At 42.1% G+C, this 21,333-nt stretch overlaps 1 protein-coding gene across 2 annotated transcripts in view; it reads left to right on the forward strand.

Annotated features, from left to right (window-relative positions):
* The window catches only part of polr1a (RNA polymerase I subunit A), a 198,316-nt gene that overhangs the window by 63,095 nt on the left and 113,888 nt on the right, over window positions 1–21,333 (forward strand). For both annotated transcript variants that reach the window (XM_073042216.1, XM_073042217.1), the window contains exons 7-13: window positions 3,414–3,500; window positions 5,497–5,605; window positions 5,834–6,002; window positions 9,683–9,853; window positions 15,048–15,170; window positions 17,693–17,920; window positions 20,393–20,647. In XM_073042216.1, coding sequence (XP_072898317.1) covers window positions 3,414–3,500; window positions 5,497–5,605; window positions 5,834–6,002; window positions 9,683–9,853; window positions 15,048–15,170; window positions 17,693–17,920; window positions 20,393–20,647 — 1,142 coding nt within the window. The remainder of the gene's footprint in view (window positions 1–3,413; window positions 3,501–5,496; window positions 5,606–5,833; window positions 6,003–9,682; window positions 9,854–15,047; window positions 15,171–17,692; window positions 17,921–20,392; window positions 20,648–21,333) is intronic.

The following is a 21,333-nucleotide window of genomic DNA, read 5'->3' on the forward strand; positions in this document are numbered from 1 at the left end:
AAAGGAAAATACTGCTTGGACATCAGAAAGAAAACAATTTATGGAAAAAATTGATAAGCTTGAAAATCTCAGTAGACGAAATAATATTAAAATTGTTGGACTTAAAGAAGATATAGAAGGAGAAGATCCAATAAATTTTTTTCAAAACTGGATCCCTAAAAAATTGAAAATGGAAAGAGAAACTCCAATTGAGATTGAAAGGGCGCATAGATCTTTAAGGTCAAGACCTCGAGCTGATCAAAACCCACGATCAATTTTGATAAAATGCTTACGATACCAAGACAAAGAAAAGATCCTGAAGGCCGCTGCCCAAAGTGCCAAAAATAGAAACGGGCCACTGATGATAGCAGGGAAACCAGTTCTTTTTTATCCTGATATAAGTTACAACCTGTTGAAGAGAAAGAAGGAATTTAACCCAGTGAAAAAAGCCTTATGGGAAAAGGGTTATAAATTTACAATGTGTCATCCAGCAACACTGATAATTTTTTTGGAGGAGGGAAATTTTTCTTTTTCCGATTATCGAAAAGCGGAGGAGTTTGTACAAGAACTTCCATCTATTCGCTAATTACACATAGAGGCTTCCAAACGTAATGGATTAAAGATGAAGATTGACCCAAGGAACAGAAGGAATGGACATTTATGGATATTATAGAAGAGAAAAGCAAAATTTTAGAAATACTAAATGAGAATAGTATTTTTTTTTCTCTTATACATATACTTTTCTATGTTGCAGGGGGGCTGGGAGGCTGTGGATCGGTTACTGCGGGATTCACGTGTGTAATCATGGCGGTTGCCATGACCCGTACAGCAGAGGGGGGTAATGTTGTGATTTTTCTCCACAACATTAGTAGGGGGGTATTTTGTTTTTTTTTCTTTATATTTTAATTTTTTTCTATCTTTTTGCCTGGATGATTGGTGAGGACACACATAGCAACATGGAGATTTTTATAAAGATTTCCCAGGATACCACAAAAGTGGAAAGATTAGGTATTATTATAGATTGGAGTAATATAATAATAAAAAATAATGACTAATCTACTAAATTTTTTAAGTTTTAATGTTAATGGGCTTAATGGGCCAGTAAAAAGAAAAAGGATTTTAACATATATTTTAAAAAAATGAGAACTCCGTGGAGCATGTGGGGATCTTCCAACATCCAGGCATTCCCTTTTATTTTCTTTCTTATTTCTTTAATAGGGATGTTAGGGGGGAGGGGTTAAGGGGAGGGGGGCTGGGTAACACATTTTTTTATACACATTTATTCTGTAACTATTTGAAAACAATAAAAAAATATTTTAAAAAAAAAAAAAAAAAAGAAGGGGTGGAGGAAGGTCCGTGGGAGCAGAAGAGTGGATCAGAGAGCCACTGATGTTCAGGCTGCATGAGCTTGCCTGGTGCCTCCCAGTACAATTCCCATCCCATTCCCACTCCGACTTAATGGTCTGCGGCTTCTGGTGCCGTTACTTCAAAGCTCAATGCAGTCTTGAGTTACAGCACCTCACCGCTCACCAGTGAACGTGGCAGCTCTCTGGACTTCACGTAGCCTGCTTTCTGGCGTTATCAGTTGTCCATCTGTGATACTGGCTAAGCTTGCTTGTTGCTTTGTTTTCTTTGGGAGTTGAGGGTTTGTGCGGCCTGACCTGCTGTGCATGACCTTCTGCTCTGCGTTTCACAACCCCCACATACAATTGTCTATGTTCTCACTCTCTAACTGTTCCATTAACTCATTAACCAGGTACTCTTATTTATAGCTTATCCTCATGGTCAGACAAATTCTACTCCATCAGAGACATCCCCCTCCCTCCCTGCAGTTCAACAAGCTTCGTTAGACTTTCACCTGAAAAAGTGGGCCTGTTTCTATCCCCACAGATGCAGCCTGGTTGTTGAATATTTCCAGTATTTTAAATTTACAGCAGCTGCAGGATTGTGTTTCATCTCTGTCTGATTTGAGCAATCTGTCAATCTCCAACAATTAAATAATGCCCCTACATCCAGGTACTCCCATCTGGAGAAACATCCTCTCGATAAAAGGCCTGAACAGATTAGATATGGCAAAATTATTTCCCATGGTAGGGGAGTCTAGGACAAGAGAGCATGACTTCAGAATTGAAGGACATTCATTTAGAACTGAGGTGCGGAGAATTTACTTTAGTCAGAGGGTGGTAAATCCGTGGAATTTGTTGCCACAAGTGGCTGTGGAGGCCAAGTCATTGGGTGTATTTAAGACAGAGATAGATAGATTCTTGATCAGCCAGGGCATCAAAGGGTATGGGGAGAAAGCAGGGGAGTGGGGATGACTGGAAGAATTGGATCAGCCCATGATTAAATGGCGGAGCAGTTTTGATGGGCCGAACGGCCTAGTTCAGCTCCCATACCTTATGGTCGATATTCACCCTGTCAATCCCCTGCAATCTTAAATAAGATTGTCTAGATCACTTCCCATTCTTTCAAACTCAAAAGAACATAGGCCAAACCTACTGTGCCTGCCTTGGTAAAGCATCTCCTTTATCACAGAAATCAACTCTGTGAGCTGCCTCTGCACTGTTGTGAATTCATTTATTTCTTTCCTTAAAGGAGGTGATCAAACCTGTACCCAGTAACCCAGGTGTTATTTAACCAGTATCCAATAGACTTGCAGCAAAATTTCCTCAGATTTATGCCCCATGCTCCTTGTAATGAAGCTCATCTTCCATTTACATTCCTGAATACCTGGCACAGCACATCTGCACGGTGACGTTCTGTGCATCTCAAGATCTTTTTCCATGCAACACTTTGTAGACTCACTTGGTTTAAATATAATTTGCCACATGCTTTCTTCCTTGCATTTCTTCACATTGTACCCCATTGCTGTCAACTTGCATAGTTGCTTAATCTGCCTCTATACTTTTTGCAGGCTTTTTGTGTCTCCCACACAATTTGCCTACTACCCTCCCTTTGTATCATCAGCACATTTGTTGGCAACAATATATTCAAACCATTAATAAGAATAATTAATTGAGGGCTCAGCTCCGTTCTTCATGGCGTCAGTTACCAGATTGGAAATAATCTGTTTATCCTGATTCTCTGCTTTATATTGGCCGTGCCTCTTTCTGCCAATATATCACCCCACTTTGTGCATCCTTGTGCTATAATTTTTTACATGGCATGTTATCGATTGCTTTTCGTCAATCTGAACGCGCTAACTCCACTTGTTCACTTTTATCCACTCTGTTATTCACCCTCAAACAAGTTTAACCGATTTATCAAACATGATTTCACTTGTGGGATGTATTTTGGTGCCCAGAAAGCTTAAAAACTGCAAATTCTTTTAGTGGTCCTTGTGTGTATTTTTTTAATGATCTTATCATGTTTTTTAAAAATTATTTCAACATGCTTTTAAGTAAGCATTTAATTTTTTATTATCTTTTGCTGAGGTCTTGATGATTCACTCTTTGGAAAACGAGGGTTCCTGACACCTATCACTGCAAAAGACCATGTGATGGAACTGTGGAACAACGATGGTAAATATTTGTCCCAAGTGTCGACTGTTCATTCCTCTCCATAGGTCCTGTTGAGTTCCTCCAGCATTTTGTATGTGTTACTCTGGATTTCCAGCATTTGTGGAATGTCTTGTATTTACGATATATGATTATAATGCACTTCAGGAGATTTGAACCATGTTATAATTGTTTGAATAAGTTGGAGGGAGAAAATTTTGTAGAGAGGAATGAAAGCAGAAGTGATAATACAGGCCATCCCCTGATGTTGAACAAGTCCTGTTTTTATAGATGCCCATCATTTAGAACTTAAAACAAGAGTCTCTCAGTATGGTAACTATACCTCCACAGCATTGTAATGAATAGGATTGAAAGCAGATATGGCTGATAAGCAACACACACAAAATGCTGGAGGAACTCAGCGGGCCAGGCAGCATCTACGGAAAACAGTACAGCTGACGCTTCAGGCCAAGACCCTTCAGGCTGGTAAGAATGAACAATTACTAAAAGTGGAGAGAGGGGAAATTAGTTCTGCTGCTTGTAGGAACAAATCAAACATACACTGGGCCTTGGAACTTAATATTACAGGAGTTCATTCATACTCTATGTATAGTTGCTGTAAATTAGGCCAGTGTGGAATTCTGATTGGAGGGTAAAGCTGTTGTTATTTTTCAGATGCATTCATTCTTGCTGTTTCAGTGTTGGTTCTACTCTAGCAGCCAGCTCCCACTTTGAATTAGAATTAGAAGCTTGAGGTTGTAATGTCCATGCTAAGGAATTTAATGCTTTCCTCTTGGTTGGATGGGAAACATGCATGCATCTTGCTCACCCCTGACCCCAAAACCTGGTTTCTTCCCCCTCCTCTGCCCTCTCGTCCATCACTGACACATATTCTCACTGGTTCTCCTCCCCTCCTGTCCCCATCTCCCTCCCTGATTCTGTGCTCCACCTTCCTGCCCTATCAGATTCCATCATCTTCAGTCCTTAGTCACCTCCACCTGTTACCTCCCAGCTTACGTTGGAATTTCAACTCTGTATGAAATTTAGCTCCCTGCTTAACCCACTGATCGGGGTGTGTGGTAGCAGATGTGGATGGTTGTATGAGCAGTTGGTACATATCACAAGTCCTGGTAATGCGACCACTGACGCCAGACAATCTCTGAAGAGTATTGATAATAGCTGGGATCACCCATCTTTGAAAGATATTGGCCAAGAACAATCATGCTAGTGGAAAGACCATGATCGCCCACATCACAACACATGGCACATAATGCGCCACCAGTCCATCTATTGCTTACTCCTATCGCTCTGGTGCATCTCTTTATGCTGTCTATCTTCCCATCTTTCGGTGCGGATGAAGGGTCTTAACCAAAATGTTGACTGTCCATTTCCCCCTGTGGATGCTGCCCTACCCGCTAAGTTGTTCCATTATCTTGTATGATGCACAGTACAGGTTGTGTTTAATGCACAACTCCCAATGTGTTGCTCTTCCTTGTGGTCTTAATGCACCAATAAAATAGGCCTACTCAGCTCATTGTCCTGTGGTTGAATGAAATTCACAACTATGCCAAAATAACACACTGGGTACGATATTGGGATGTCCAAATTCAGCTTTGGGGCCCTCGAAGCAAGTGTAGATAGGAGACTTTCCTCATGAGGAGTCTCTAAACATAAGGACTGTTTATTCCTCTCCATAGATGCAGGAAATCCAGAGTAACACACACAAAATGCTGGAAGAGCTGAGCACTTTGTGTGTGTTACTCTGGATCTCCAGCATCTACAGAATCTCTTTCGTTTAGGAAACTTTCCTTTTGTTTCTCTGTGTTTCATTTTAGCTGTCAAGTATATGCCTAGAGTGCTCCCTATTTTAGGCAGATACAATTGTGACACTTGCATCCAAAACTAGTTCAAAAATAACTTTGCTACACTACTTACACATGGTAAGGGAGAGAAAGCCTTGAGAATAATGACAAAATATGTATCAATGCCCTAATTAAAATCAATTCATTATTTCAATTAGGCTTCTTCCTGAAGTATCTATTTCCTGGTTTGAAAATGCACGGAGATTCAAAGTCCAGCTGGAACCTCGACATGTTTTTCCTTGATCTTCTCGTTGTTCCTCCTTCCAGGTAAGATTACCTCTAAAAGAGAACTTGTCTTGCAGATTGCATTATTACATCTTAAGGTAGAGCTGAATTTAACCATTCTACGGCACATTAAAGATATATTAGTGACAAATTTGTGGAATATTTTAACTGTTGGGAGTAATTTTTATTGTGATGAAGTAGAACTTTACTCGTGTTATATTCATATAAAATGTCTCATGGTTTGGGTATCCTTATGAATATATTTGGCAGATTTCGTCCAATTAATCGGCTCGGAGACCAGATGTACACCAATGGGCAAACTGTAAATCTACAAGCAGTGATGAAAGATGTCCAAGTGATACATAAGCTCCTGACCTTAATAGCACAGGAACAGGTGAAGCCCGAACAGCCTAATCAGACTGAGGAGATAGCAGCAGCGGTAAGAAAGGAGTTGTTATTTTAAGTTATGTAAATGAAAGTCAGTTACTGTTTGTCTTGACTATGTACACTTATGGATATCAACGACTGATGTTTCTCATGTACAAAAAGACATGGTTCAAATGTTTTAGAATACCCTTTTTTAAGATCATTTGTAGCTGAAAACAGATGAAGATTCCAATACGTGTGAAATGCTGGAGGAACTCAGCAGGCCAGGCAGCACTTGTAGAGAAAAGTACAGTCGACGTTTTGGGCTGAGACCCTTTGGCAGGACTGGGGGGAAAAAAAGATGAGGAGTAGATTTAAAAGTGGGGAGGGGAGAGGGAAACTCAAGGAGATCGGTGAAACTGGGAGGGGTGAAGTAAAGAGTTGGGAAGTTGATTGGTGAAAGAGATGCAGGTCTGGAGAAGGGGGAACCTAATAGGAGAGGAAGGAGGAAAAGGGAGGAGGAGCTCCCCCCACCCTCTCCTTCACTATTCCCCATTCCTTTCTCCCTCTCTCATCTTATCATCTTGCCTCCCCATCTCCTCCCTCTGGTGCTCCTCTCTGCTTTTCTTTCTTCCATGGCCGCCTTTCCTCTTTCACTTTCGATCCTGTGCATTGGAGCCTCGATAATAGGGTGAGATGCAACTAGTTTGAATACTCTTTACAGTACATCTGCAGAAATTTGCTAGAATCTTTGGTGACATTACCAAATCTCCTGAAACTCCTAATAAAGTATAGCCACTTACGTGCCTACTATGTGGTTGTGTTTTTGTGATGTTTCATGTCTCAATGCTCTAGCATTGTTTTATTTCTTTTATTTATTCTTCTTCCTGTTTCTCTCTCCTCTAGACATATCAGTTAATTAACAAGCTTTCAACATCCTTTCTTACCACCACGTCTTTCTTGCTCTCCATGCTGTTACATACAGCACATCCTCTGTTTTCTCCACCTTTTCCCAAACACTGTTTCTAGGACTCGTGATTTCTAACTTTTCCTCAGCAGTTCCCTGACCTGAAACATTGCTTGCTTTTTTCTCTCTCCGTAGAAGCTGCCTGACTTGGTGATTGTTTTCAAAAATAAAAGCTGAAAGTTCTGAGGACACTCAGTAGGTGGGTGGCCTCTGGAGAGAGAAATAGAATAAACGTTTAAGGTCAATTTCTTTTTCAAATGAAATTTCGCTCTTTCCATACCTGATGCAATATATTCAAGGTACTGAGAGAATGACGAATCACAGTTTTTGTTGCATCCTGAAATCTATATGTACCCCAGGCTATGGTCTTGAATGAACTCTCTTTCCCCTATAGCACTGACTTGGTCAACCTCAAATTATGAATGTCCAGTCCCTATACCCCTCCATCCCCCACTAGGAAGGCTTCAAACCTCTCCATTTCTTTCTGTTCCCCTCCACCACCACTCTCCTCTGTCTGGCAGAACTTGTCCTCACTCTTAATAATTTCCCCTTTGGCTCTTTCCACTTAATTCAAAAAAACGTGTAACTATGAGCACTCGGAAGGGTCCTAACTATGCCTACCTCTTCGTCGGCTACATGGAACAGTCTATGTTCCAAGCCTACGCTGGTATCACTCCCCAACCTTTCCTACGCTGTATCAACCACTGCATTGGTGCTGCTTCCTGCACCCATGCAGAGCTCGTCAACTTCAACAACTTTGCCTCCAAATTTCACCATGCCCTCAAATTTACCTGGTCTATTTCCGACACCTCCCTCCCCTTTCTCGATCTCTCTGTCTTCTCCTCTGGAGACAGCTTGTCCACTGATGTCTGTTTATAAACCCACTGACTCTCACAGTTACCTGGACGATACCACCTCCTCACCCTGTTGCTTGTAAAAATACCACCCCCTCTCTCAATTCCTCTATCTCTGCCACATCTGCTCTCAGGATGAGGCTTTCCATTCTAGAACTAGGGAGATGTCCTCCTCCTCCAAAGAAGGGGCTTACCTTACACCACCATCAACGCTGCCCTCAGCTGCATCTCTTCCATTTTGTGTGTGCCTGCCTTCAACCCATCTTCCTGCCACCCCAACAGGGATAGGGATCCTCCTGTCCTCACCCCCTACCCCACCAGTCCTTGTGTCCAGCACATAATTCTCCGCAACTTCCACCATCTTCTGCGAAACCCCACCACAAAGTACATCTTTCTCTCCATCCCCCCCCCCCCCCCCAACTTTCTGCTTTCCACAGGGATCGCTCCCTATGCAACTCCCTTGTCCATTTTTCCCTCCACACTGATCTCCCTCCTGGCACTTGTTGTTGTAAGCGGAACAAGTGCTACACCTCCCCCTACACCTCCTCCCTCTTTACTATTCAGGACCCCAAACAATTCTTCCAGGTGAGGTGGCACTTCACCTGTGAGTCAGTTGGGGTCATATACTGTATCTGGTGCTCCTGGTGTGGCCTCCTGCATATCAGTGAGACCCAACGCAGATTGGGACGCTGCTTCACTGAATGCCCACGCTCCATCTGCCAGAAATGTGGGATCTCCCTGTAGCCACCCATTTTAATTCTACTTCCCATTCCCATTCCTACATGCCAGTCCATGGCCTCCTACTGTTGCAATGACGCCACAATCAGGTTGGAGGAGCAACACCTTATATTCTGTCTGGGTAGCCTCCAACCTAGTGGCATGAACATCGATTTCTCGAACTTCTGGTATTGCCCCCCTCCCCCACACCATTCTTCATTCCCATTTCCCCCTCTCACCTATCTCCTTACCTGCCCATCACCTCCCAGTGGTGCTCCTCCCCCTTTTCTTTCTTCCATGGCCTTCTGTCCTCTCCTATCAGATCCCCCCCTTTTCCAGCCCTGCATCTCTTTCACGAATCAACTTCCCAGCTCTTTACTTCAGCCCTCCCCACCCTCCTACCAGGTTTCCTATCACCTTGCGCTTCTTCCCCTCCCCCCACTTTCTTCTGACTCCTCACCTAATTTTCCAGTCCTGATGAAGGGTCTCAGCCCAAAACATTGGCTGTACTCTTTTTCCACAGATGCTGCCTGGCCTGCTGAGTTCCTTCAGCATTTTGTGTCTGTTGCTTGGATTTCCAGCATCTGCAGATTTTAAGGAGAAGCACTGTTGATGAAGGGTCCTGACGAAGGGTCTCGGCCTGAAACGTCGACAGTGCTTCTCCTATAGATGCTGCCTGGCCTGCTGAGTTCCACCAGCATTTTGTGTGTGTTGTTGTTTGAATTTCCAGCATCTGCAGATTTCCTCGTGTTCGTATCTGCAGATTTTCTCTTGTTTGTGATTGGACTACCTCAAATCTGTCTTGGTTAGTTCTGATGTAACCTCATTGACCCAAATTATAAGTTTTCCTCTGCACGGGTGGTACCTGACCTACTGAGTGTTTGCAGCAATTTTCTGTTTTAACAGTAGTAAATTTATCAGTCCGTGCTGCTTGCGCAACCCTTTTCACAAATTTCTACCTGATTTGTTTACACTAGTACCAAAGTTTCTTTCTAGTTATAATTTAATTAACTCCATTTAACCAGCTTGCGATTTGATCTCGTGTCTTGAGTCATTAACCCAATACTCTAGATGAATTGTCAAGTGAGGTAAACGTTACACTTCCATGTTGCTTGAGGTGAGGGAAGGCAGAGCAATGCAGACAGAGAGGGATACAAGTTCAGCAGAGAGAAGATGACACACTGCGTTATAAACACTGTGCTGTTGCACTTTCAGGTAGAAGACACCTCATCCAAGATGGACCTTTCCTTCTTAGCTGGCATTTCTGGCCAGACACTGACAGACAAACTCTACAGTGCCTGGATTTACCTTCAGAGCCACGTTAATATTGTTTTTGACAGTGATATGGATAAGCTGATCACTGACAAATTTCCAGGTATTCGGCAGGTAAGCTACAGTTTTAAGCTTGGTTGCATATTCTTTCATTCATGTTTACCTATTTAATTGGATTGTTGCTCGTTTGCACTGTATGTGGCGTTGATTATTGCTTTGTCTAAAATTCTCCCAACAGATGTGATACTTCAGACTTCAGTACATTATCATTTTGGTAATTGTAACCTTCAAACATCCATCTGTTTTCACTGTTATTTAAAACATTAATATTGTTGTGAGTCAGGGCTTTCAGACTGATCCGAAAAGAAATTTCTTCACCCAGAAAGTCAGTAGTGACTTTTCAGAATTCTTCACCCGAAGATGCTGTGGAATGCCAGTTGTCAAATGTGTTCCCCAGGGTAATTAGGAGATTGGTAGATTTTTGGATATTGAGAAATAATAGGATTAGTGCTGGGAGCAGGCTATTTAGCTAAAATCAATTGATTGACAGATTCAGACCAAAATTATATTAGTAATGGTCAATGTTTTTTAGATTGGGAAGTGCATCTGTATTAAGGGTGTGATCCCTTTATGCTGCATGGTTCTCTTTTCCTTACCATGGAATATTTTCTTTTAAGAAGCATTGTAATTTTTTTAAAGAAAGTTTTGATGATTTAATGATGATGTACACTTTAAAACATCCATAATGTTCCATGGCTTGTAAAGATTCTGTAGGTCACTTTAAAATGAATCTTTGCTGAGTGTTTCCCGTCCTAAAGTTTATCATGAACGTTTAAGTGAAGGTAGTTCTGTACTCTCCTGGCTGACATATATAAGGTAGTATGCCCCACCGGTCCATGCTGCCATTTCTGCTCTTTGTATGTCATTCAGAACAACTCGTTCTTACTTAAATGACTGTCCATTTAAACTTTCAATTGCAGTCATTTTCTTTGCAAGTTCCACACCACTGAGTAAAGGGATTTCTTAATGCTTGATGATTATTTTTATATTGACATCTGTACTTGTGTTCATGCCCTCAAGTGAAAACTATTTCTTCATATCTATTTTAACACACTTTTAATAATGCTGAAGAGCTCAGTCAGGTCATCTCTTTTTCATGAATAATAGAATCCCAGTCTATCAATCCTGTCCTGCTGCTGAACTCTTATCTCAGCACCATTGCTATTGCCTCTGTATCTTTGTAATATGACGATGCTTTTGGATTTGGAGGGGTATGCAGGTTTTGGTCCAGGTGTAGTTTGATAGGACTAAACAGAGTAACAGTATAGCATGGATTAGATGAGCCAATAGGTCTGTTTCTGCCCTTAGGCGCTCTATGATTGTAGTCTGTACTGAGGCTTAACGTTGCCAGAGGAAGGATAAACATAGAGGAGCATTTAGGCTTTTTGCCCTGGGTAATGAAGGGGAGAAGTAGTTACTGATTCTCATCCAGTGGACTCTGCTGGCAATCTACATGTTTGGATAGTGGATGAATGATCATGATATGCATCACGGAGCTGTATGAAATAAATGACATCTAATACAGAGAAGTGCGAATGAAATACTCTGACAGAAAGGCAAGTTCAAAGTAAATTTTATTATTAAAGTATATATATGTTACCATATACAACCCTGAGAACAGGGGACAGTATAGACTGAACGGTACAGTGCTGAAGGCTGTACAAGGACAGTGAAATCTGGGTGAATGCATGCATAAATCTTTGAAAATGGCAGTTGACATGTTGAGAGTGTGGCAAGTGAAGTGCCTTTTGATTCCTGGAGTTCATAAGCATTGTATGCAGTAAAAGCAGGGAAGTTGTGTGGTACTTTCATTCAGCACTGGTTAGGGCACTCCTAGGGTATTCCATCCAATTCTAGTTACCTAATTTCAGGATAAACAAATGTTCAAGGGAAGATGTAGAAAAGACTTGAGGGGAATGGTTAAATGGATGAGGGAATTCTGCTGCAGGGTTAGCCCGGTTAAGCAGTTTAGTCCTTGGAGCAAAGAAAGATTTGTTTAGAAACCCTGGGAAAAGGAAATCTGTTCATTTTATCATTTGGTTCAAGGACCAGACAATGTTAATTTAAAATTGTATAATAGTAACAAGGGAAATTGAGAAAAATATAAGTTTAGTAGAGTATAGTTCATGGAGGCAGAGTCAATTGAAGTTTTAAGGAAAAATAAAATCCATTGTCTTATGAGAAGTGAGGAAGCAGTGGTTCTGATGGCATACCCATACTAGAAGCTGATACAGACTCAATGGGCTCAATGGTCTCCAGTGATGTTCTGTTTCTCTTGTTTCAATGGCTAAGTAGTCCTCATTCATTCAATGGCCTTCTGTCTCTGAGTTCCTACCATCAATATCCTTGACGTCACCTTTGACCAGAAACTCACTGGACTAACTGCATGCATGACCGGGCTACAATACAGGTCCGAAGCTGCATACCTTGTGACAGATGCCTGTCTTGCAGCACAAAGGTAATCTGTTACCCACAAAGAAAAAGGCAGGAGCGTGATGTCAAAACATTCTCCACTTCCTAGATGAATGTAGCAGCAACAACAGCTCTCGGCTGTATTAACATCCAGGCCAAACCATTAGTAACAATACAAGATGCTGGAGGAACTCAGCAAGTCAGGTAACACCCATGTGTAACCCCCTGGGTCGCTTCAGGCTCGCTCAGCTCGTTCTCGTCTAGGGGGAGCAGCCTTCGGCCCCGCCAAACTGGGTAATCAGCTGGTGTGGATGTTGTGTGATGTCCCCACCTTGCCCAGAAACAGACAGTACACCATATGCAATTAAATGAGTACAATTTATAAAGGTTATTATAACTAAGTGATTAATAACGATACAGTGTATATGAAGGAAAAGAAAATAAAGAAAAGGCGCCAACTTATCAAAGTCCAAACCATTTCGTGCACAACCGTTGGAGCTCAATTACTGAAGTCTTCTGGCCACCATTCGATCCCCTCCGAACTCCTCGACTCGCAGCTCAGGATCATTTGAAGTGGTCAACCAAGCACATCTAGCTTCATCTCCTCTCCTCGGGGTACCTCCTGGCCTTGGACCCCTGCTTGGGGTCCGTTCCTCGCCCAGTTTACAGCATTGCGTCCTCTCTCTCTCTCACCCCCTTGCGCTGATCTCCCCAAAAGCCCGCCAACAATAGCTTACAGACTCAGAAGAAAGAACAACATTAATCCCAATTGGTTTACAAAGGAATACAATTCTCGTTATCAGTAAATTTTAACCCAAACAAACTTCCAGCACTCTCTCGCAACAAAGAAGCATTCCTACTGTTAACAAAACAAAGAAGCCATTTTGAATAACATACGCAGTAACAAAGAAAAAGAAACTCCCCTTTACACTTGGAAAGGAATAAACAGTTGGCATTTTGGGCTCCTGGTGAAGGGTAGTCCTGATGAGAGGTCTTGGCCCAAAGCATCGACAGTTTATTCCTTTCCATAGATGCTCCAACATCTTGTGTTGCTCCAGGTCAAAGCATTCTTAATTGCTTCAAATTCCCCAGTTTATAAGTTTCTTCATCAAGTTTTTCTGATCAATCATTCTAGTTAGCCCACTCCACCCCCTCTATTATCCCTGTCACTACACTGTAAACTCTTTAAGCCTCTTTCTATCCTGCTGTTTACATTGTAAATACATGCTGGTATTTATGTATTTAAGTACATTTCATTCCATATCTGTACTTTAACCTCTAACTTTATATATAATTCTTTATAACTGTTGAATGTTATTAGTTTTTGTTGTATGGCATGTCCTGATAACATATTTCTAATGCATGACAATGTTTATGGCAAACAAAGTTGATCCTTGATCACTGGTGCATGGTGGATGCTGTGTACATCATCTCTAAAATGCACTACAATCCTCATCCCAGTTATTCCCACAGCACTGCATGAATTTTTATCACCATGACAAGGGCAGCAGGTGCTTGGGATCACCACCATTTGCCACAAGAAAGCAGCACCCATCATCAAAGACTCCCGTCATCCAGAATGTGCCCTCTTTTCATGACTACCATCAAGCAGGAGGTACAGAAGTTCTAGGTACCACACCACCAGGTTCAAGAACAGTTATTACTCCGGAGCCAGTGTGGATAAAATGTTGGCTTTTTATTCCTCTCCATAGATGCTGCCTGACCTGCTGAGTTCTTCCAACATTTTTTGTGTGTTACTCTGGATAATTTCATTCACCAATACTGATTCTATTCACTGATTCATTCACTGATTCTATGACCTTGACTCCCTTTCAAGGGCTCTTTACAACTTAAGTTCCCGGTGTTAATTTTTATTTGCACAGTTTGTCTTCTTTTGCATATGGTTGTTTGTCAGTCTTTGTTATGGTTTTTTGTAACACTCTATTTTATTTTCTGTTAATACCTGCAAAAATATGAATCATGATGTAGTATGTGGTAATATACACAATCTTTGATGTTAGATTTAGACTATAAGACATGAAAGCAGAATTAGGCATTCAGCCCACCAAGTCTGCTCTGCCATTCCATCATGGCTGATTTATTATCCCTTTCAACCCCATCCTCCTGCAACCTTTGACTCCCTGATTAATCAGGAACCTGGCAACCTCCATCTTAAATATAATCCACCCTCCCTCCTCCCCCCACTGGCAAAAAAAGCAAGCATCGCACTCAAGTGTGAGCAAAGCAATAGAAAAGACACAGACTTGCAGTTACCCCAAAGACTTTGCGTTTCACACTGGCATTCGACATACCACAGGTTCTCTGTCTCCCTTTTTCCCACAAGTGGGGAAACCTAACAAACAACTCTCTGGTTTACGATGTTAAAAGTCCATTACATCGCTTTTTTCGAGCTTTGTGCCTGAAGATCAGAAAGATCTCGGGTCTTTGGGCACACAGCAGAAGATTTCCCAACTCCCTCGATGACACACGGGACATCGACCCTTGATCCACCTGTCTCCAGAGCCCTGAGTTCTTAGGCTTCCAAATACGAGCTGGACTCTTGGGCCGAACCCTTGGCGTGCCGAACAACGGCCAGTCCTGAAACCCTGACAACGGGTCCTATTCCCGCAAAGAACTGAAGTCAGCGTGTAACTCCAGGTCAGGGTCTTCAAAAGAACCCTGAAAGGGAAAAATAAAGATATTAAAAGATAGAAATAGAGCTGTTTCTGAAGATGCAAGTAAAGGAGTCGCTGTTTAGTGCCACCTTAACCCCGCCTCTGTCTCCATCTCCATGATTTCTTGTCTCTAATGTTTACTCTTTTCTTTATGAATTTAGATCCTGGAAAAGAAGGAGGGTCTCTTCCGCAAACACATGATGGGAAAACGTGTAGATTATGCTGCCCGCTCAGTCATCTGTCCAGATATGTACATCAACACCAATGAGATTGGCGTCCCAATGGTAATGTAGTTAGATATGACCTGGTAGACAGACATTGCTTTTAAATCTAACTTTGGTACTGTACATGTTTGCTTCATAGAGCATTAAAATGAACAGGGATAAAGAATTGGGATTTTTCAATATTAACGTTACTATTGAATTCTTGGTTCCTTGGAAGAATAGTCTGAACAATGAAATGTCTTGAAATCGTATTTATTAAAATTAAAACTAATTAATTGAGTCATTATGAACAATTAGCTCTGAATGTCATGACTAAACTGAAGTGCCAGTAGAGGGAGCTATGTGGTCCTGTAAGCCTCATAAAAATTCCATTTAGTAATGGAAATTAACAGCCTTAAGTGTGTGAGAATGTACATTAATCTGTTCTCTCTCACTTAACAGCTGCATTTTTGAGTATGTGTAGCCTTTCCCAAAAAGTGATTCCAATTACAGTCGGCCCTCCTTATCCGTGGATTCCGTATGCGCGGATTCAACCACGCGGATCGGGAAAACCCGGAAGTTCTCTCTCCAGCACTAGTTGCTTGAGCATATACAGACTATTTTTTCTTGTCATTATTCCTTAAACAATACAGTATAACAACTATTTACATAGCATTTACATTATATTTGGTATTATAAGTAATCTAGAAATAACTTAAAAGTACAGGCAGTCCCCGAGTTATGAATGAGTTCTATTCCTGAGTCCGTCTTTAAGTCGGATTTGAAGTCAGAACAGGTACATCCGGTATTATTTAGCATCAGTTAGTCAAATGTTTTTCTTAGTATATAGTACATATTTTACCTTTCTATGCATATAAAACACTTAAGAAACATACGTATTTCAATAATTTAACCACTGCGTTGCTTAGTAATAATTGTAGCTTTCATTGGGGCAGGGCCTTTCACATTCTCCATTAAAATTGTTCCGATCGTTGACTGACTGTAGCCTAACGCTTTTCCAATGACCGATGGCGTTTCACCTCTTTCCGATTGCTTTATTACTTCCACCTTATTTTCAATCGCGATCGTGATTATTTTTGTGAACAGAAACACTGCGGATTCTGAGCTGCACCGCCAGGTCCTAATGTCCACATGTTAAATAAAGTCTGGGGTTCCGCTGGGCCCTAAAGACCACCGCACTGATTCAGGTTAAATAAAGGACTTGAGCATCCGCGATTTTTGGTATTCGCGGGGGGGGGGGGGGGTGTTCTCAGAACCAGTCCCCCACAGATAAGGAGGGCCGACTGTATACATTTAAAGAAATGATTTATATTTTTCTCCCTGAAGTTCCCTTATTGTACCACATCATCCTGCTTTCTTGTCTAATTTTAAGAATAATTTTGGATAATCTTGCAAAATGTGAAGTCAATTCACATCATAGGAAGGAATGGCTGTAAGCAGTGCTTATAGTAAAGGTCACAAGTTTGCTTTGGTGCTAGAGACCATTGCAGTCCAGTCACAAGAAAGGCAGGAAGCTCCCACAATGGGTAATTTTGCGAGTATGTTCTGTTCACAAAATCCAACCCAGCTCTGAACGTACTCAGTCCCTAACAAAATGATGCCATTAATGCTGAGTGCCGTTTATTCACGATTAGTCTACATGTTGGTGCTCAGTTCATTCTTGTTTTAAGGATCACTTTTGTTCAAGCCTTAATCATGTCTTGTGATTATAAGAGGGGCTATCATCTCAGCCCAGGGCTGTGTGAAATTCTCAGATCACTGTCATCCTCTTCATGTGGGGAAGTTACTTCGATTTCGCATTTCAATTCCACTCCTCAAAAATAGAAGCACGCCATGCCCATTTTCAAAAAAAGTTTGATCAGGCATGTGTTGTTAAGTGTTAGGTAACAAGTATATTAAGTTGATCCCCTCCCCTTAAGTTTTCCTCCATTCGGCTTAAAATTATGCCCTCTTGTATTAGCAATTTCTGCCCTGGGAAAAAAGTCACTGGCTATTCACTCTGTCATTGCCTCTTAACTTGTACATCTATCTCCAAAGAGAAAATCCCTAGCTCGCTCAACCTATCCTCAAAAGACATGCTCTCTAATCTAGGCAGCATTCTGGTAAATCTCCTCTGAACTCCGCTAAAGCTTCCACATCCTGCTCCTAGTAGCATTCACTAGTGAATGGCGTTGATGTTTGGCAGTGGGGCCTGTAGGTGCCTGACGCCAGGCAAGTCTTTGTTACTGAACCTGTATGAGTTACCTGAATCTGAAGCCACGTCCTGCCAAGAGTTTATGGACGTAACTTTCAGCTTGAAATCTCCACTCTCCAACCACCGTCAGTTAATTAAAACTTTTCAAAGTCTCTCTTGCCATGCTATCATTTGGAGCGATGACAAATAAGGAAGATTTAGCCTGCTTTTTAAATTGGTTTGCACTGAGTTGCATGGAATAGTTGATGTGTTCAAACTGCTTTGAATAGCCTATTCATAAATGTTTCTTGTAATAACAACACAGGATTTCCCAATATGGGTGTGCTCTGGGTCAACGTTGACACTGATGTGTGTCCATATTATTTTCTCTGTCCTTTCGTTTTTGTAGGTCTTTGCTACAAAGCTAACTTATCCTCAGCCAGTGACACCTTGGAACGTGCAGGAGCTGAGGCAAGCAGTGATAAATGGGCCAAATATACACCCTGGGGCATCCATGGTCATCAATGAAGACGGAACCCGCACCATTCTGAATGCAAACAACGCGAGCCAGAGAGAGGCCATTGCCAAACAGCTACTGACACCCAGTACTGGCGAGCAGAATCTGGGGATGAAAATTGTAAGTGGAGGGTACTGGGAACAAAAGCAGTTTAACTGGAATAGCAGAGAAGTAGGAGACTGCAGATGCTGGACTCTGGAGCAACAATCTGGTGGAGGAGCTCAGTGGATCAAGCAGCATCTGTGGGAGGAAAAGGGTTGTCAACGTATCAGGTCAAAGCTCTATCAGATCCAAAGTGTCGACAGTTCCTTTCCTCTCACCGATGCTGGTCATCCTGCTGAGTTGTTCCAGCAGATTGTTTGTAGCTGGGATTTTATTTGACTTTATTCCTGTGGCGTAAAATAATAACGGTGCCCAAGAATTCGACATTGTAAAGGTCAGAAAGATTGGCTTTATTTGTCACATATACGTCAAAACGTATAGTGAAATGCATTGTTTGCATCAACGACCAACACAGTCTGAGGGTGTGCTGGGGGCAGCCTGCAAATGTCGCCATGCTTCTGGTGCCAAAGTAGTACGTCCACAACTTACTAACCCTAACCTGTTTAACTTTGGAATGCGGGGGGAAACCGGAGCACCTGGAGGAAGTCCACGTGGTCTCCTGGAGAACGCACGAGCTGCTTACAGACTGCAGCAGGAACTGAATCCTAATCATTAACACTGTAAAGTGTTAGGCTACCCACTACACTGCCATACCCTTGTTGATTTGTTGAAGGCCCAGAAAGCCCGTAGAGTGTGTCAAAAAGTATCTCTGTAGTGTTTCACTACCTTCTTTACAATGCTGAGCATGCCAGTGGTGCCAATATTAAGGTCTGAACCTGATTCCAGAGATTTTTCAGCCCTGTTGCTCCTGTGTAGGACTATCAGAGATATTAAACTGATTATCTGGCTTCCATTTATGGTGGTTGCAACCAGCTCTATGGTATTAGAAAGCATCTTTGAAAAGTGATATGTACTCCTTAATTAACACTACTTAAACAAAAACAGATTTCTGCTTGCTTTCGTACTTTTTTTGCAAGATCTTGTGAAGAGAATGTGACATTTCTCAGGTTGCTGTGGTGATCCACAGTGTTCAAAGTTGAAAGCACATTTATTATCAAAGTATGTATACAGTATATAACCCTGAGATTCATCTTCCCCCAGGGAGCCACAAAACAAAGACCCCATCTAATGAAAAACCCCACAAACCAAACACCTAAAGTGCAAAAAAGAACAAATCACAGAGACAACAAAAAAAGAGCAAATAACACACACAGCATTAAACATCATCAAACTGCAGAGTCCCCAGAAGTGGCCACAGCCACAGAGTCTGTTCCGTGCCAAAGTGCCTCGATCAAATGGTGCAAATATTAAAAAGAGTAAACAAAAACATTGAACTTCGGAGTCCCCAAAAACGAGTCCACCGCTGTGTTCAGTGCTGAGGACATTAAACATCAAACACGTAACCTCAGCCACAAGCCACCAAGGCGACTGAACCTTGCAACGTGGGACCCAAGGCTCCTGTGTCCTCTGCCGGCAGCAGTGAGAGAGAGAGAGAAACACCTGTTCGTCTTCCGCTCTTGATCGCGTCGATTTTAAATCTTCCACCACTGTAATCGGGGTGGAGTAATGGAGCCAACCCTGGGTTTGTGTTCTGCCATTAGGAATTGATGAGTGCTCTGCACAGTCCCCTGTCGACCTCGCCAAATCCCCTAGGAGATCACAAAAGCATCAGATTGTTTAGCTTGCTGAAAAGTACATCCTCAGATTTAGAAATTACAGGTTGCAATTGATCACAGATAGGGAAAAGTATATTTAACAGAATAAGAGTATCTAGTAGTTTCATAAACTACCTGCAGAATGTCTCCATTGGCCACTGGTGCCATATTGCAAAAAAAACCATTGGCTGGGGTTGGTTTACAGAAGCTCGGAAGTGGATGTAAAAGGCACAAGTCGTTCTTTTATATTGGGTGTGATGTTTGAAGCATGGTAGCAGCGAGCAATATCAACCTACCACAGTTAAGAATTATGAGAGATGTATGGAATGATTTGCTAGAGGAAATCGTGGATGCAAGTGCAATACAAACATTCACAAGATAATTAAATATCTGCGTGGGTAGGAGTAATTGAGGGGCTATGGGCCAAGTGCAGGCAAATGGGTCTAACTGGACGGCAGGGATGAGTTGGGCCGAAGGAGCAGTTTCCTACTGTATTTTCTGTGTGACCCCATGAGGCTCAGGTGATTTAGAATACCTCAAACCATCTCCGAAACCATCTTTGTGTCCTGCCTTCTCTTCTGGTTATCACATAACAGTTGAATACTAGGGCATCCTTTGGAATCTGAAAAAAAACCATCTGGATCATTGCAGCATTTGTGGCCTACTCATAATGGGGTGGTGTATTCACCTTCTGAGTAGAGTGTATGGAATGGTGATGCCAGGAACAATCGGTGGTTCTTTAGGAATTAAGTCATCAAAGACCAAAGAGGTTCTGCTGTTGTTCTTGTGTGCTGAGAAACATAGCATTGAATTAATACAGTACTATTTTTAAAAGGTGTGCCGGCACATTAAGAATGGTGATGTCCTGCTACTGAACCGCCAGCCCACCTTGCACAGGCCTTCCATTCAGGCTCATCGGGCACGGATCCTGCCTGGAGAGAAGGTCCTGCGGCTTCACTACGCGAACTGCAAAGCCTACAATGCTGACTTTGACGGTGATGAGATGAATGCCCACTTTCCGCAGAATGAACTGGGACGAGCCGAGGCCTATTTGCTTGCCAGCACTGACCAACAATATTTGGTTCCCAAGGCAAGTATTTCATTGTTAGCCAGTAAGTTGAAGAAATTATCTTCCGATTCCCTTCAGACTTGAATGTTACTGCTTTGGAAAATGGGTGCCGTACAATTTCTGATATCTGCATTATTTTGTGTGTGTCTTGTGTATGAGGCACTAACTCATGTGATTATGACCTGACTGTCCATTCTCAGTCCTTGTGGTTGTGGAGGGGAAGGAAGGGGAGATGATGAATTTGAACCCAATCCCACTCTCAATTGATGACACATTTTACAACTTTTTTTTCCCTTATCATTTTTCTTCCTCTGTCTTTTTTGAGGTGATAATGCATTGACTTGTATTTTTAAAAAATTATTTTGCAATACCGCAGGGTGAAAGGCCCTTTCGGCTCAGCAAGTCCGCGCCGCCCAGTTACACCAATGTGACCAATTAACCTACCAACCCACCTGTCTTTGGAATGTGGGGAGAAACCAGAACATCTGGAGGAAACCCACATGGTCATGGGGAGACCATTCAAACTCCTTGTAGACAGCAGCAGAATTGAACCCTGGTTGCTGGTGTAGTAAGCACGTTATGCTGACTGCTGCACTACTGTCCTGCCCCAATTTTCTGACTCCTTATCAGCTTTCATTTCCTCATCGCTGACCAAATTATCCCAGGAAGACATTGTTTTGAGGATTTTATTTTTGCGAGTAGATGCA

This window comes from Hemitrygon akajei, chromosome 4 (genome assembly GCF_048418815.1).
Source record: "Hemitrygon akajei chromosome 4, sHemAka1.3, whole genome shotgun sequence".
Lineage (NCBI taxonomy): Eukaryota > Metazoa > Chordata > Chondrichthyes > Myliobatiformes > Dasyatidae > Hemitrygon > Hemitrygon akajei.